Source organism: Selaginella moellendorffii, unplaced genomic scaffold (assembly GCF_000143415.4).
Source record: "Selaginella moellendorffii unplaced genomic scaffold, v1.0 SELMOscaffold_54, whole genome shotgun sequence".
Taxonomy (NCBI): domain Eukaryota; kingdom Viridiplantae; phylum Streptophyta; class Lycopodiopsida; order Selaginellales; family Selaginellaceae; genus Selaginella; species Selaginella moellendorffii.
The window spans coordinates 471,488-483,138 of record NW_003314315.1 but is presented as its reverse complement, the minus strand read 5'-3'; the positions used below and the strand labels follow the sequence as shown (position 1 = coordinate 483,138).

The window sequence follows — 11,651 nt, the reverse complement described above, 5'->3', positions numbered from 1 at the left end:
AAAAATGGGCCCAGTATCCAAACAAAGCTTGTGCAAAGTAAGACCAGAACAGATTAGAGAGAGGAAGAAATCAAGATCTTTGCCCTGGTAGATCTTTTGAGATAATTGCCTGAGAACTGAACCGAAGCCCATTGGACCAGGATCATGGCAGATTAGGAGCTTCCAATCTAACCTTCGCACAAAGCAAAATTAATAAACACACTCTGTTTATTATAGTCAATATGTTTGACTACTTGCGGAGAAGTGGAACCAATGCAAGTGGACGAGCCCGCATGAGCGTGAACCCGACCCCCTCGCCCACGTCCACCTCTTTACCATCCGGTGTTGTCCAGTTGAACCTGTAGAGAAGATTGGCAAGAACGAGATGAACAGCAGTCAACCCCAAGTTCATCCCCGGGCAGGATCGCCGGCCAAAGCCAAACGTCATGAGTTCCACGGCCGCATTGAATTCGCTGCTCATCCTCTCCGGGATGAACTCCAGAGGGTTCTCCCAGATTTTTGGATCCCGGCCGATGGCGTAGAGGTTGATCAACACTTGGGTCTTGGCTGGGATCATGTAGCCAGCTTCTTCAAGCTTTCATACACGTTGATAACAAATTCAGAGATCTAGCGAGGATCAAACCTTTTAGACTACTTACCTTACACTCGGCGGTGGATTCGCGTGGAACCATGAGTGGCGCCGGAGGGTGCTTGCGCAGGGTCTCCTTGACAATCGCGCCGAGGTACTTGAGCTTGGGAATGTCGGCCTCGCTCACCATGGCGCTACTAGCAGGGATCACGTCGTCCAATTCCTTCTGGGCTTTTGCCAAGATTTGTGGATGAAGAAGTAGCTCCGTGAGAGCCCATCCTATCGCTGTGGCAGTCGTGTCCAGCCCTGCACTCACAGCATCCTAGCAAGAGCGGCCAGCGAGTTAGTCAACACTCAAGTCAACCCCCAGTCTTACCAGCATGAGGCACCGGATGGTAAGATCTGACATGTTGTCGAGCGAGAGCAAGACGTCCAGGAAGCTCTCGCCGCCATGTCCTTGCTTGGCTATGGAGGATCGGTGCTCTTCAATGTGTGCTTGAAGCAAGGCATGGAATTTGGTTGCTAAGGTTCTCAGCTTGGGCAGCGAGAGATCCATCCATTTAAGCCATGGGACGTAATCGCCGATGTGTAGCCTCCCGCCCAGCTCGTTCCCCTGGTGGACCAAGCGGACGAAATCGTTGGCACCGAAGGTCCGCCTCGTCCCAAACACGAGCGTTTGCATGATCTCCAAGGTGAGGACGGTGACCTCCTGGGTTATGTTCACCGTTCTTCCTAGATTCTGGGAGAGCATCGCCAGGAACTTCTCCATCTCCACTTGCCTCACTGCCGCAAAGCTCCCCACGCGGCGTGCGGTGAAGAGCTCGAGCGTGCAGATCTTGCCCATCTCGCGCCATAGCGCGCGAAGATGAGATCGTCTGGGAGGATCGCCTCGGCAAACGTGAGCGATGGCCGCGAGGAGAAGGTCCTGTCGTGGGACTTGAGGATCTCTTGGGCGATCTTGGCTGACGAGATGACGATCGTGGGGGTGTAGCCCAGGCGGAGGTAGAAGATCGGGCCGAGCTTCTTGGCGAGATCGAAGAGGATGAGATGCGGCCCGCGGGAATTGCTGGCCAGGAGTGGAATGTGGCCGAGGATTGGAAAGGCCCGGGGGCTTGGAGGCATGACATGGGAGCTGCGTGATTTAGATCGATCATAGTAGAAGATCACCAAGAAGAAAGAAGCCAAGAAGGCGAAAAAAGCTGTGATGTGCTCCATGGAAGTTTGGAAATGTAGTGTGTCCTTATAAACACTTCAAATGGAAACTTCGGAAGCCAAAATAAAGATGTTATTTTTGTCTTCTTTCAATATGCTTTTTGTTAAGCAACAACCATTCTAAAAAATAAAGATGTTATTTTTGTCTTATTTCAATAACCTTTTCAACTCATCTTTGGTATGAATTAGTTATAGTGTAATTATGCTAAATGTGATTTTGAGGTTTTTCCCTTTTATATTATATTTCCTTATGTTTCTTCCATTCTTTTTATTTTTATTCTTCTTTGTCCTTTTTTATTCTACTTTTGTTTTCATCATTTTTATATTTTTATTACTTTTCCTATATTTTTTTTTGTGTTATTCTTTCATTCCCTTCTTCAAATCCCTTCAATGGTCTTTATATTACAATGGTTGACTGGCTTATAAAAGAGTATGCTGATTTATTTGAATTTGATTTGTTGTTTAAAGCTAAAATTAACATGTTATCCTATTCCAATTGGGGATGCTCATCCAATCAAAGTTTTTGTTCATTGTTAATCACTAAAGGAAATCAAGATTTTACATACAAACATCAAAGAAATGTTGAGCAGAGGTGTTATTCAAAAGTTATGGAATCTTTAGGCATGTGAACTTTATTTTGTGACAAAACCTTATAAGAATATTCATTTCTACTTTAATTATCATCCGTTAAACAAAGTGATTATTTTAGATCTTCCTCACACTTTTGATCTTGTAGATCATCTAGAAAGAAATCATTAACTCACTAAGCTAAATCTTATTTCTAAGTATTGGTAAGTGCCGATGACCAAGGAGGATATTCCCAAGACTGTTTTTATTACACCATTTGATTTGTACAAATTATTAGTGATGCCATTTGGTTTGACCAACATTTTAGCAACTTTTCAGTAGATGATGGATGTGGTTTTTTATAATATGCCAAAAATGACTACTGACTTATCAATGATGTCTTAATTCACTTGGAAGGGACGTAGGAGTATATTTATGATGTTCGGAAGATATCAAATTGGTTATAAGAAGTTGGTTTAAAATTAAAACAGTTGAAATGCATGTTTAGGTCCAAAGACATAACTTATCTTGAGTACCATATTTCTTGTGAGGGTTTGCAAGTTAATTTTGACAAACTTGTGGCCATTCAAAAGTTCCCTACTCCGAAATGTGTGAATAACATGCAATGCTTCTTTGGCAAAATACAATATCTCAGTCATTTTGTTAATCGACTCTATTGGTTAATTAGGGGAATTATACCACATGTTGATTGACATTTAGTAGGTCTAATTTACTCCCACTGGGCTTGACCCGAGGGGTAGGGTGTCAAGAGAGCAATGCTCTTAGGAGAGTTATAACTCTCAACTTCTATTCATAAGGGTGTGAATTTGTAAAGAATGATTTAAGAGACAATCCATAAGGGTTCAACATCTTTCTAATCACATTGCACTATTGCGAGTGTTATTGAAATTGTCAATATCATCTTTTATCTGGTTTAAGGACTGCGAACAAGCATTTATAGATCTCAAAGGTTGTTAACAACTCTTCTAATTTTGGTGTATCTTAACTACATTTGACCTTTCATTTTGCATGTGGATGTTTTGGATATTGGTTTTAGGGATGTCTTAATGCAAGAAACTACAAGTGTAACTGGTCAACATTATCTCATTGCATATATCAATTGTACATTACAACTAGTAGAAATGAACTACTCTACAACAAAAAAAGAATGTTTAGTAATAGTTTGGGGTTTTGAAAAGTTTTATGCATATTTGCATGGTTCTTGAATATTATTAAAAGGTGATCATATTATAATTACTTTATTATTAAAGTAAAAGAACTTGGTTAGTCATAGTAGTAAATGCTCTAAAGCTTTAGATATACAATTTAAAGGTTGTTCATTGCCTAGGAAGTTTTATGGATAATGTTGATACCCTTTCTCAAGATTCCTAGTGAGCTTATTGTTCCAACACCTGTGAATTTCTTGGATGAGGATTTTGTGCCGTTGACAGTTGATATATTTAATGTTTAGTATTCACAAAGTGTAAAGCAAGATTTACTTTCACATAATGATGTTTGTGAGGCTCAAAAGGTTGAGTTATGGATCCAAAGGCTTTGTGAGGGATTTAATAATTCTACATCATTTACTAATGACTTGCCATTTTAACATTTATATTTTCAATATCACCTTAAAGATGACCTTTTTTATTATTGGGATTTATCTTGATGATCATTTATAACTAGTGGTACTTATGATATTTATTTATGCTTTTTCCATATTTATCATAGACTCTCTTATTCTAGGTAGACATATGGGATATTAGTGTATGATTAAGAAGCTACAAAGTCTTTCTATTAGCTGGAGATGCAATATGATATTATTTGATATATATGTAGTTGTATTTGGTGCCAAGCCCGTAATTTGGTTAAGGGAATCACACCACATGTTGATTAACATCTGGCTGGTCCAGTTTGCTCCCGCTGGGCTCGACCCGAGGGGTAGGGTGTCAAGAGAGCAGGGCTCTCGGGAGAGCTGCGGCTCTCAGCTTCCGTTCACGAGGGCGTGAACTTGCAGGGAAGCGTGGTGGATTGTAAGCAACCAAAGGGAACGACTTGAGAGAGGATCCATGGGGTTCAAATATAGAGGGAAAGGGCCCATGAATAAGAGTGCACCCCCTTTTCCAATCGGTTAAGGGTCTTGGGATACTTGGGGTTAAGCGTCCTTGGGTTTGAATAGTACTGGGCTGGGTGACCTCCCGGGAAGTCCAAACTCAGGAGTGTTACAACTCTCCCTCGTACTACGAAAGGATGGTTGAAATCAATTGCAATTTTACGTCCATTTGAGTTAATAGTGTTTGATCTAATGAGGTTTTTTCCACAATTAACTACTAATAATGAATATGTCATTGTTGCCTCTGACTACTTGACTCACTAAATGGAAATCAATGCCCTTGCTAGTGACTTAGCAATTGTTATTAAATACTTCCTCAATTGAGTGGTGTTCTATTTAGAGCAATTTATCTCAAGTAATGGTTTTGTATTTATGGCTAAGGCATTTCATGTTTTAATATCTTGATTAGGGATACATTATACTTTTACAAGTGCTTATCATCCATATATAGATGGTTTAGTGAATAGCTTATTTGGACTTTTAAAGGAATGATTAATTTCACTGATGACTTTATTATCAAATGGAATAACTCGAGCTATTCAACTCCTTTATATTAGATTAGAGATGATCCTCCATATATTATGTCACTACTTCACTTTTATCTTACTTGAAAGTAATTTTTATACTCTTACCATTTGTATTGATATGTGTAAATTTAATAATTACTATCCAAATAATTAAGTATTATTTCCTACACATACTTTAAATTATCACATTAATTTCAGTATTTTGTAACCTTCACTTCAATAATTTTAACTCTAAATTCATCTCATATAAAACTTGTCTCTTCAGTAACTATAACTAATGTAATTTTTTTAGCTCCAAGTTTTATTTATTTAGATAGTTATCCATAATATTTAATTTTCCAAGTTTGCTATAATTAATCATATACAGGGTCAAATTTAAATATGTAATCTCTCCTTTTTTACTGGTTAACAAACCCAATCATGGATTTCTGACCAACACATAACACATGGAAGTGTTGAAATTGAGTCTGAGATGGACCCAAGTTGAAGTCCAAGATAACCATAATTATATCCATTCCTTTACTACCAAGCCTCATTTAAATTGCCAAGCTTTAAACAACTCATTTAACCATAAGATCCCATAGCTGGCATTTTCATCTCAGTAGAACACTCAAAACTTCACTTAGCATTCCGAGTTTTAAATGTTATATTATGTTATAAGTTATATTTGTTATATTATGGTGATAGGGTCAATTGTAAAAGGGATTTTTATATAAATATTATATTATGTTGTATTAGCTATGTATATTATAATTATAATTATGTTAAAAATTACTAAAACGTTTGAAATTACTATTATTTTTGTGTATAAAATGCATCATAAACTTGGTTGATGTAAGGTGGTTGCTTTTTTTAGGGAAAGTTTTTCTTATCTCAGAGGAATTGGATTTGATTACTTTGTACTTATCGATTGTCCATAGTGAGAGGTCTATTTCTTAAGTAAACAATTCCATTCAATTCTTAAGTGTTTGTGATATAGGAATCATAGATGTGGTGACCCTTGTGCTAAGACACAACTAACTCTTCATTTATATCCTTTGGGGATGATTAGAAAGGAAAAACTTGAAATAAGAGATGATGCTTCTGCTTCTAGTTTTCTAGGCATTTCCACTCTGTATAATCCTCATGTATGGTATAAGATGGTGATAATATGAATGTGGATAATAGACTTATCATGCGAGCACCTCTTGTGTGTGGCCGACTTTCTCAAGCGAACTAGACTACTATGAGATACAAATAGGTTCATCAAGAGGATGTCATTCACTTCTTGGTTACTACTTAGTGTCTGAGGACTTGGAGAGATGATCAAAAGGTGGCAATAGATATCCTTAAGTGTGTGAAGCATGAGCATATGAGTTCCATGCTTTGTAGGAGCTTCATTATGCTAATACCACCTAATTTGAGTTTGACTTAGTGTTTTGCGCTAAATCAATTCAAACTATCTCTTTAGTTTCCCACATCTATTTCACACTGTTAACACAAGACAAAGAGGAATAAAAATGAAAAGAAACATAAGGAAATATCAAGATAAAAGGGAAAAACCTCAAAATCACATTTGGCATGATTACACTATAATTAATCCATACTAAGGATGAGTTAAAATATGCTTAACTTAACACCATTTACAACAATTAAAACCTAAGTTCAAAATTCTCCATATGTGGGTATGGAATTCATATCGAAATTCTTTATTTTTTAGAAAGGTTGTTGCTCAACAAAAGGCATATTGAAATAAGACAAAAATAACATCTTTATTTTCTAGAAGGGTTGTTTCTCATGCGAAGGCTTCCGAAGTTTCCATTTGAAGTGTATATAAGGACACACTACATTTCCAAACTTCCATGGAGCACATCACAGCTTTTTTCGCCTTCTTGGCTTCTTTCATCTTGGTGATCTTCTACTATGATCGATCTAAATCACGCAGCTCTCATGTCATGCCTCCAAGCCCCTGGGCCTTTCCAATCCTCGGCCACATTCCACTCCTGGCCAGCAATTCCCGCGGGTCGCATCTCATCCTCTTCGATCTCGCCAAGAAGCTCGGCCCGATCTTCTACCTCCGCCTGGGCTACACCCCCACGCTCGTCATCTCCTCAGCCAAGATCGCCCAAGAGATTCTCAAGACACACGACAGGATCTTCTCCTCGCGGCCATCGCTCACGTTTGCCGAGGCGATCCTCCCAGACGATCTCGTCTTCGCGCGCTATGGCGCGAGATGGAGGGAGCTCCGCAAGATCTGCACGCTCGAGCTCTTCACCGCGCGCCGCGTGGGGAGCTTTGCGGCAGTGAGGCAAGCGGAGATGGAGAAGTTCCTGGCGATGCTCTCCCAGAATCTGAGAAGAACGGTGAACATGACCCAGGAGCTCAGCGTCCTCACCTTGGAGATCATGCAAACGCTCGTGTTTGGGACGAGCCGGACCTTCGGTGCCAACGATTTCCTCCGCTTGGCCCACCAGGCGAACGAGCTGGGAGGGAGGCTACACATCGGCGATTACATCCCATGGCTTAAATGGATGGATCTCTCGCTGCCCAAGCTGAGAACCTTAGCAACCAAATTCCATGTCTTGCTTCAAGCACACATTGAAGAGCACCGATCCTCTATAGCCAAGCAAGGACATGGCGGCGAGAGCTTCCTGGACGTCTTGCTCTCGCTCGACAACATGTCAGATCTTACCATCCGGTGCCTCATGCTGGTAAGACTGGGGTTGACTTGAGTGTTGACTAACTCGTTGGCCGTCCTTGCTAGGATGCTGTGAGTGCAGGGCTGGACACGACTGCCACAGCGATAGAATGGGCCCTCACAGAGCTACTTCTTCATCCACAAATCTTGGCAAAAGCTCAGAAGGAATTGGACGACGTGATCCCTGCTAGTAGCGCCATGGTGAGCGAGGCCGACATTCCCAAGCTCAAGTACCTCGGCGCGATTGTCAAGGAGACCCTGCGCAAGCACCCTCCGGCGCCACTCATGGTTCCACGCGAATCCACTACCGACTGTAAGGTAAGTAGTCTAAAAGGTTTGATCCTCGCTAGATCTCTGAATTTGTTATCAACGTGTATGAAAGCTTGAAGAAGCTGGCTACACGATCCCAGCCAAGACCCAAGTGTTGATCAACCTCTACGCCATCGGCCGGGATCCAAGCATCTGGGAGAATCCTCTGGAGTTCATCCCGGAGAGGATGAGCAGCGAATTCAATGCGGCCGTGGAACTCATGACGTTTGGCTTTGGCCGGCGATCCTGCCCGGGGATGAACTTGGGGTTGACTGCTGTTCATCTCGTTCTTGCCAATCTTCTCTACAGGTTCAACTGGACAACACCGGATGGTAAAGAGGTGGACGTGGGCGAGGGGGTCGGGTTCACGCTCATGCGGGCTCGTCCACTTGTATTGGTTCCACTTCTCCGCAAGTAATGAAGCATATTGACTAGAATAAACAGAGTGTGTTTATTAAAATCTGCTCTTGCTTTGTTAATGGATACGTTCGTGACCTACTGCCAACTCACTATATTGTGTGGCGTGAAATGTACTCAAATCTCTAATACGCAATAAAATCTGTCTTCCATTGATATGTTTACTTGCTTTCAAAATCCATCAGTTCTAATTCTTGCCAATCCTCTGTAGAACTTCGAGTGGTGGTAAATGTGACAGGGTTCAAGTTGTTTAGAAGATTGGCAAGAACGAGATGGAAAGCATTGATGGATTTTGAAAAGCGACTCCTCTAGGTAAGCATATCAATGATTTTATTGCGTATCAGATGGTGGATCAGAATTTGTACATTTCACACTTCAAAAAATCATTATACTGGCCAGGCGCTGTGAAATAGAGGACGTCATCTTATGACATTCTTTGCCTAGAGTTTCGTCACACATTTCATGCACGAGCACCCTATCTGATTGATAAGGTTCGTTTTGTTATTCAAATAATCTTGCGTGCTTCTGGATTTTTCTCTTCTTGTATGTCGCCGCTGGGAGACCTCCGCTGCGCCGATCACGTCTTCTCGTGGATACCCTGGCACGATGCAATGGTCTGGAACACAGTGATCGCCGGATCCGCGAGCAAAGCCTGAATGTAATGTTGGCAACAATTCACATTCCCATCTTTAGACTTTCACAATTGGAGGAAAGAAATGGCATATATCTTTCTTCCGAGATAATTGCCTGAAAATTGTGAACGGAACCAAAGCGAAGCTCCTAGGATGGGCAGATTGGGAGCTTTGCAATGACAGAGCTCTTTCTTCAAATGGGCATTGGTCTCGGTCTGCATCATCATCACCATGTTGATCTCACTATTCACCATGACAGGAGCTCAGAATTGCAGGCTGAAAAGAGAGACGCTGGGCATCCAAGCCAATCCAAAGTGGACCTGAAAACTTTGGTCTTTGGTCTTAGATCAAAGAACTCCGTTTGCATGTCCACTTTGGCCATCTCCCAGTGTGTCTTTCAAAAGCCTCCAATTCTGCGTGAGATCGATCTATCCCATTGAAGAAAGAGCTTTGTAAATGCGAAGCTCCCAATCTACCATGTATCCTGGTCCAATTCTATTTACAATTTTCAGGCAATTATCTCAAAAGATCGTTTTGGCTGGCAATTATGGCAGAGATCTTGATTCTAATCTGTTCTAGGGCTTGTTTTGCTTTTCGCGAGCTTTGTTTGGATAGAGCTTGATAGATTTTAAATTTGCAATTGTTACTTTGGTTGTGTACATACAATGGTCTCTCAATTATACATTGCATAATAAACTCTCGAAAACAAAGGTAGAGTTTAGCAGCATGTTTCCTGAAGTTACATAATTCAGGCGCTATGAAATAGAGAAGTTGTTAAAATGGATGGAGAGGTAATTAAACAAGCAAAGTCAAACTTTATTGACTGAAATATAGTGTGAATCTAGGCAAGACGATTTTTAGGGTTCTTGGCGAGAATGTTGAGCTCAGTGACGAGAGAATCCAGGCACCCGCCGTTCTCCATCCCACTGCGAACGAGCGCCGCAGCATCACCCGCACGGCGCCGGAGCTCCGCGCCTCTCTCTCTCACCATGAGCTCCTCGATGGCTGCCACAATCTCCGTCTTGGTCACGGCACCGCCCTTTGATGTCGGGAGCGCGATCGCGGGCATGGATGCCTGCCTGAGCATCGCGGCTGTCAGCGTTTGATCGCCCATGAGCGGCCGCGTGATCATCGGGACTCCCGCAGTGATGCTCTCCATCACAGAGTTCCAGCCGCAGTGCGTGAGGAAGCCGCCCACGGCACGGTGCCCAAGGACGCGCGGCTGGGTCACCCAGTCGGTTAGCAGCCCGCGGTGCCGCGCGGTACACCCGTTGGTACCGCCATTTGTACCGTTGGTACCGTTGGAAATGCCGTGCTTGGCGGTGAATCCCGGCGGTATGTCCTTCAAGTGGTCGTGTCTCACCACCCAAAGAAAGGATACTCCGGTGGAATCAAGAGCCATTGCGAGCTCTTCCATCTGACCAACCGGCATTGGAGCCACCGTTCCAAAACAAATGTAGAGAACCGAGGCTGGATCTTGCTCGTCCAGCCACGAGATTACCTTGTCTGGATCTTTGGGATCGTTGTCTTGATCGATCAGGTGTAAGGGACCGACTGGAGTGACTTTGATCCCGGAGCTCTCCAGCGTTTTGATAGCGTCGTCCTCTAGCAGGCCGGAGGAATTAGCGAGGATCATGTCGGCCCCGGCGGTACGCCGCACGGTATCAACGAGAGACTCGATCATGAACTTCATGGGGAAGTTCGGATTGATCACGTTGGACAGAGTGACGTAGTCGCGGACTTGGAAATCCGGCAGGCCTGGAATCTTGATGATGCTCTCGGGATCTATGCAAAAACACAGTGAGCTTCCTCTCCTTTTGGTTCGTTCACTCACCTTTTATTGCATTCTCCGCGATGAGCCGTGGAACGTGGGAAGCCATCGCCATCTCCAAAACGGTGGACGTCCAGAACGCGATCCATGGAACGCCCAGGTGCCGCGCGACGCGCTCGCCCCACTCCACGAGCACGTCGCAGATGACGCACGTTACCGGGCGGCACTGCCACCTGTCAAGCACGAAGTCGCCCAGCTCCCCCTGGAACCGTTTGAAGAATTGAATGAAGAGCTCCAAGTTCCTCTCGGCCGGGAGATTGATATCGTCTGGAAACCCCTCGAACCTCACGAACCCGGCCAGATCCTTGGGAGGAGCAGTGGGTTTGCTGCGGGAGGTGCGAAGAATCGTGACGAGGAACTTTGCTCCGCGGGATTTGAAGTGGCGGCAGAGGTGGAGGAGAGGGATCTCGTGGCCCCGGAAGAAGAATGGGATGGCGAGGAGGTGTGGAACTTGCTGATCGTCCACCATTGCTCTAGACTTGCAAGACAATGCTTGATAGACTAAATGGATGAACTTATATGCGAGAAAACTGTGTCACGGGGATCACGGCGGATCTGAAAAAGCACAGTGGCCAGAAGTTCCATTATGGATGCTTGTGGACGTGTAGATACTCCCACCAATCGGTGCATGGCAGCCTTTAAATTTATGTTCTCCTTGGCTACCGTGCCAACTTTCTCGTTGACTACGATTGACTTTTCTTGACTGGAGAGTCATAGTTTTTTTTGACTCCTGGTAACTTCTGGGAAGAACTTCTAGTTCGTTGATTATTTTGTCTTCGCAATTGACTGGACAATAGATTC

General features: G+C 43.2%; 3 protein-coding genes across 3 annotated transcripts; 1 reads left to right on the top strand and 2 right to left on the bottom strand.

Annotated features, from left to right (window-relative positions):
* Positions 1-229: 229 nt before the first annotated feature.
* LOC9661651 (cytochrome P450 71A1) lies at positions 230-1,412 on the bottom strand. The gene is made up of 3 exons (XM_002982462.1): positions 945-1,412; positions 639-890; positions 230-574 (listed from the first exon to the last, which is right to left on the bottom strand). Exons 1-3 carry the CDS (start codon positions 1,410-1,412, stop codon positions 230-232), a joined length of 1,065 nt encoding a protein of 354 aa, XP_002982508.1.
* A 5,413-nt stretch (positions 1,413-6,825) lies between these two features.
* Positions 6,826-8,388, top strand: LOC9661258 (cytochrome P450 71A1). The gene is made up of 3 exons (XM_002982608.1): positions 6,826-7,674; positions 7,728-7,983; positions 8,054-8,388. The coding sequence occupies exons 1-3, from the start codon at positions 6,826-6,828 to the stop codon at positions 8,386-8,388; spliced, it is 1,440 nt and encodes a 479-aa protein (XP_002982654.1).
* A 1,426-nt stretch (positions 8,389-9,814) lies between these two features.
* LOC9661257 (anthocyanidin 3-O-glucosyltransferase 7) lies at positions 9,815-11,395 on the bottom strand. Its single transcript, XM_002982461.2, has 2 exons — positions 10,854-11,395; positions 9,815-10,804 (listed from the first exon to the last, which is right to left on the bottom strand). The coding sequence occupies exons 1-2, from the start codon at positions 11,317-11,319 to the stop codon at positions 9,861-9,863; spliced, it is 1,410 nt and encodes a 469-aa protein (XP_002982507.1). The 5' UTR covers positions 11,320-11,395; the 3' UTR covers positions 9,815-9,860.
* Positions 11,396-11,651: the final 256 nt, after the last annotated feature.

Bases quoted from the DNA above. Each gene is read 5' to 3' on its own strand.
- LOC9661258 (XM_002982608.1), top strand. From the start codon at position 6,826: ATGGAGCACATCACAGCTTTTTTCGCCTTCTTGGCTTCTTTCATCTTG. The intron at 7,675-7,727 runs GTAAGACTGGGG...CGTCCTTGCTAG, and splicing joins CCATCCGGTGCCTCATGCTG to GATGCTGTGAGTGCAGGGCT. The intron at 7,984-8,053 runs GTAGTCTAAAAG...AGCTTGAAGAAG, and splicing joins CACTACCGACTGTAAGGTAA to CTGGCTACACGATCCCAGCC.
- LOC9661651 (XM_002982462.1), bottom strand. From the start codon at position 1,412: ATGGGCAAGATCTGCACGCTCGAGCTCTTCACCGCACGCCGCGTGGGG. The intron at 891-944 runs GTAAGACTGGGG...CGCTCTTGCTAG, and splicing joins CCATCCGGTGCCTCATGCTG to GATGCTGTGAGTGCAGGGCT. The intron at 575-638 runs GTAAGTAGTCTA...CGTGTATGAAAG, and splicing joins AATCCACCGCCGAGTGTAAG to CTTGAAGAAGCTGGCTACAT.
- LOC9661257 (XM_002982461.2), bottom strand. From the start codon at position 11,319: ATGGTGGACGATCAGCAAGTTCCACACCTCCTCGCCATCCCATTCTTC. The intron at 10,805-10,853 runs GTGAGTGAACGA...GTTTTTGCATAG, and splicing joins CGCGGAGAATGCAATAAAAG to ATCCCGAGAGCATCATCAAG.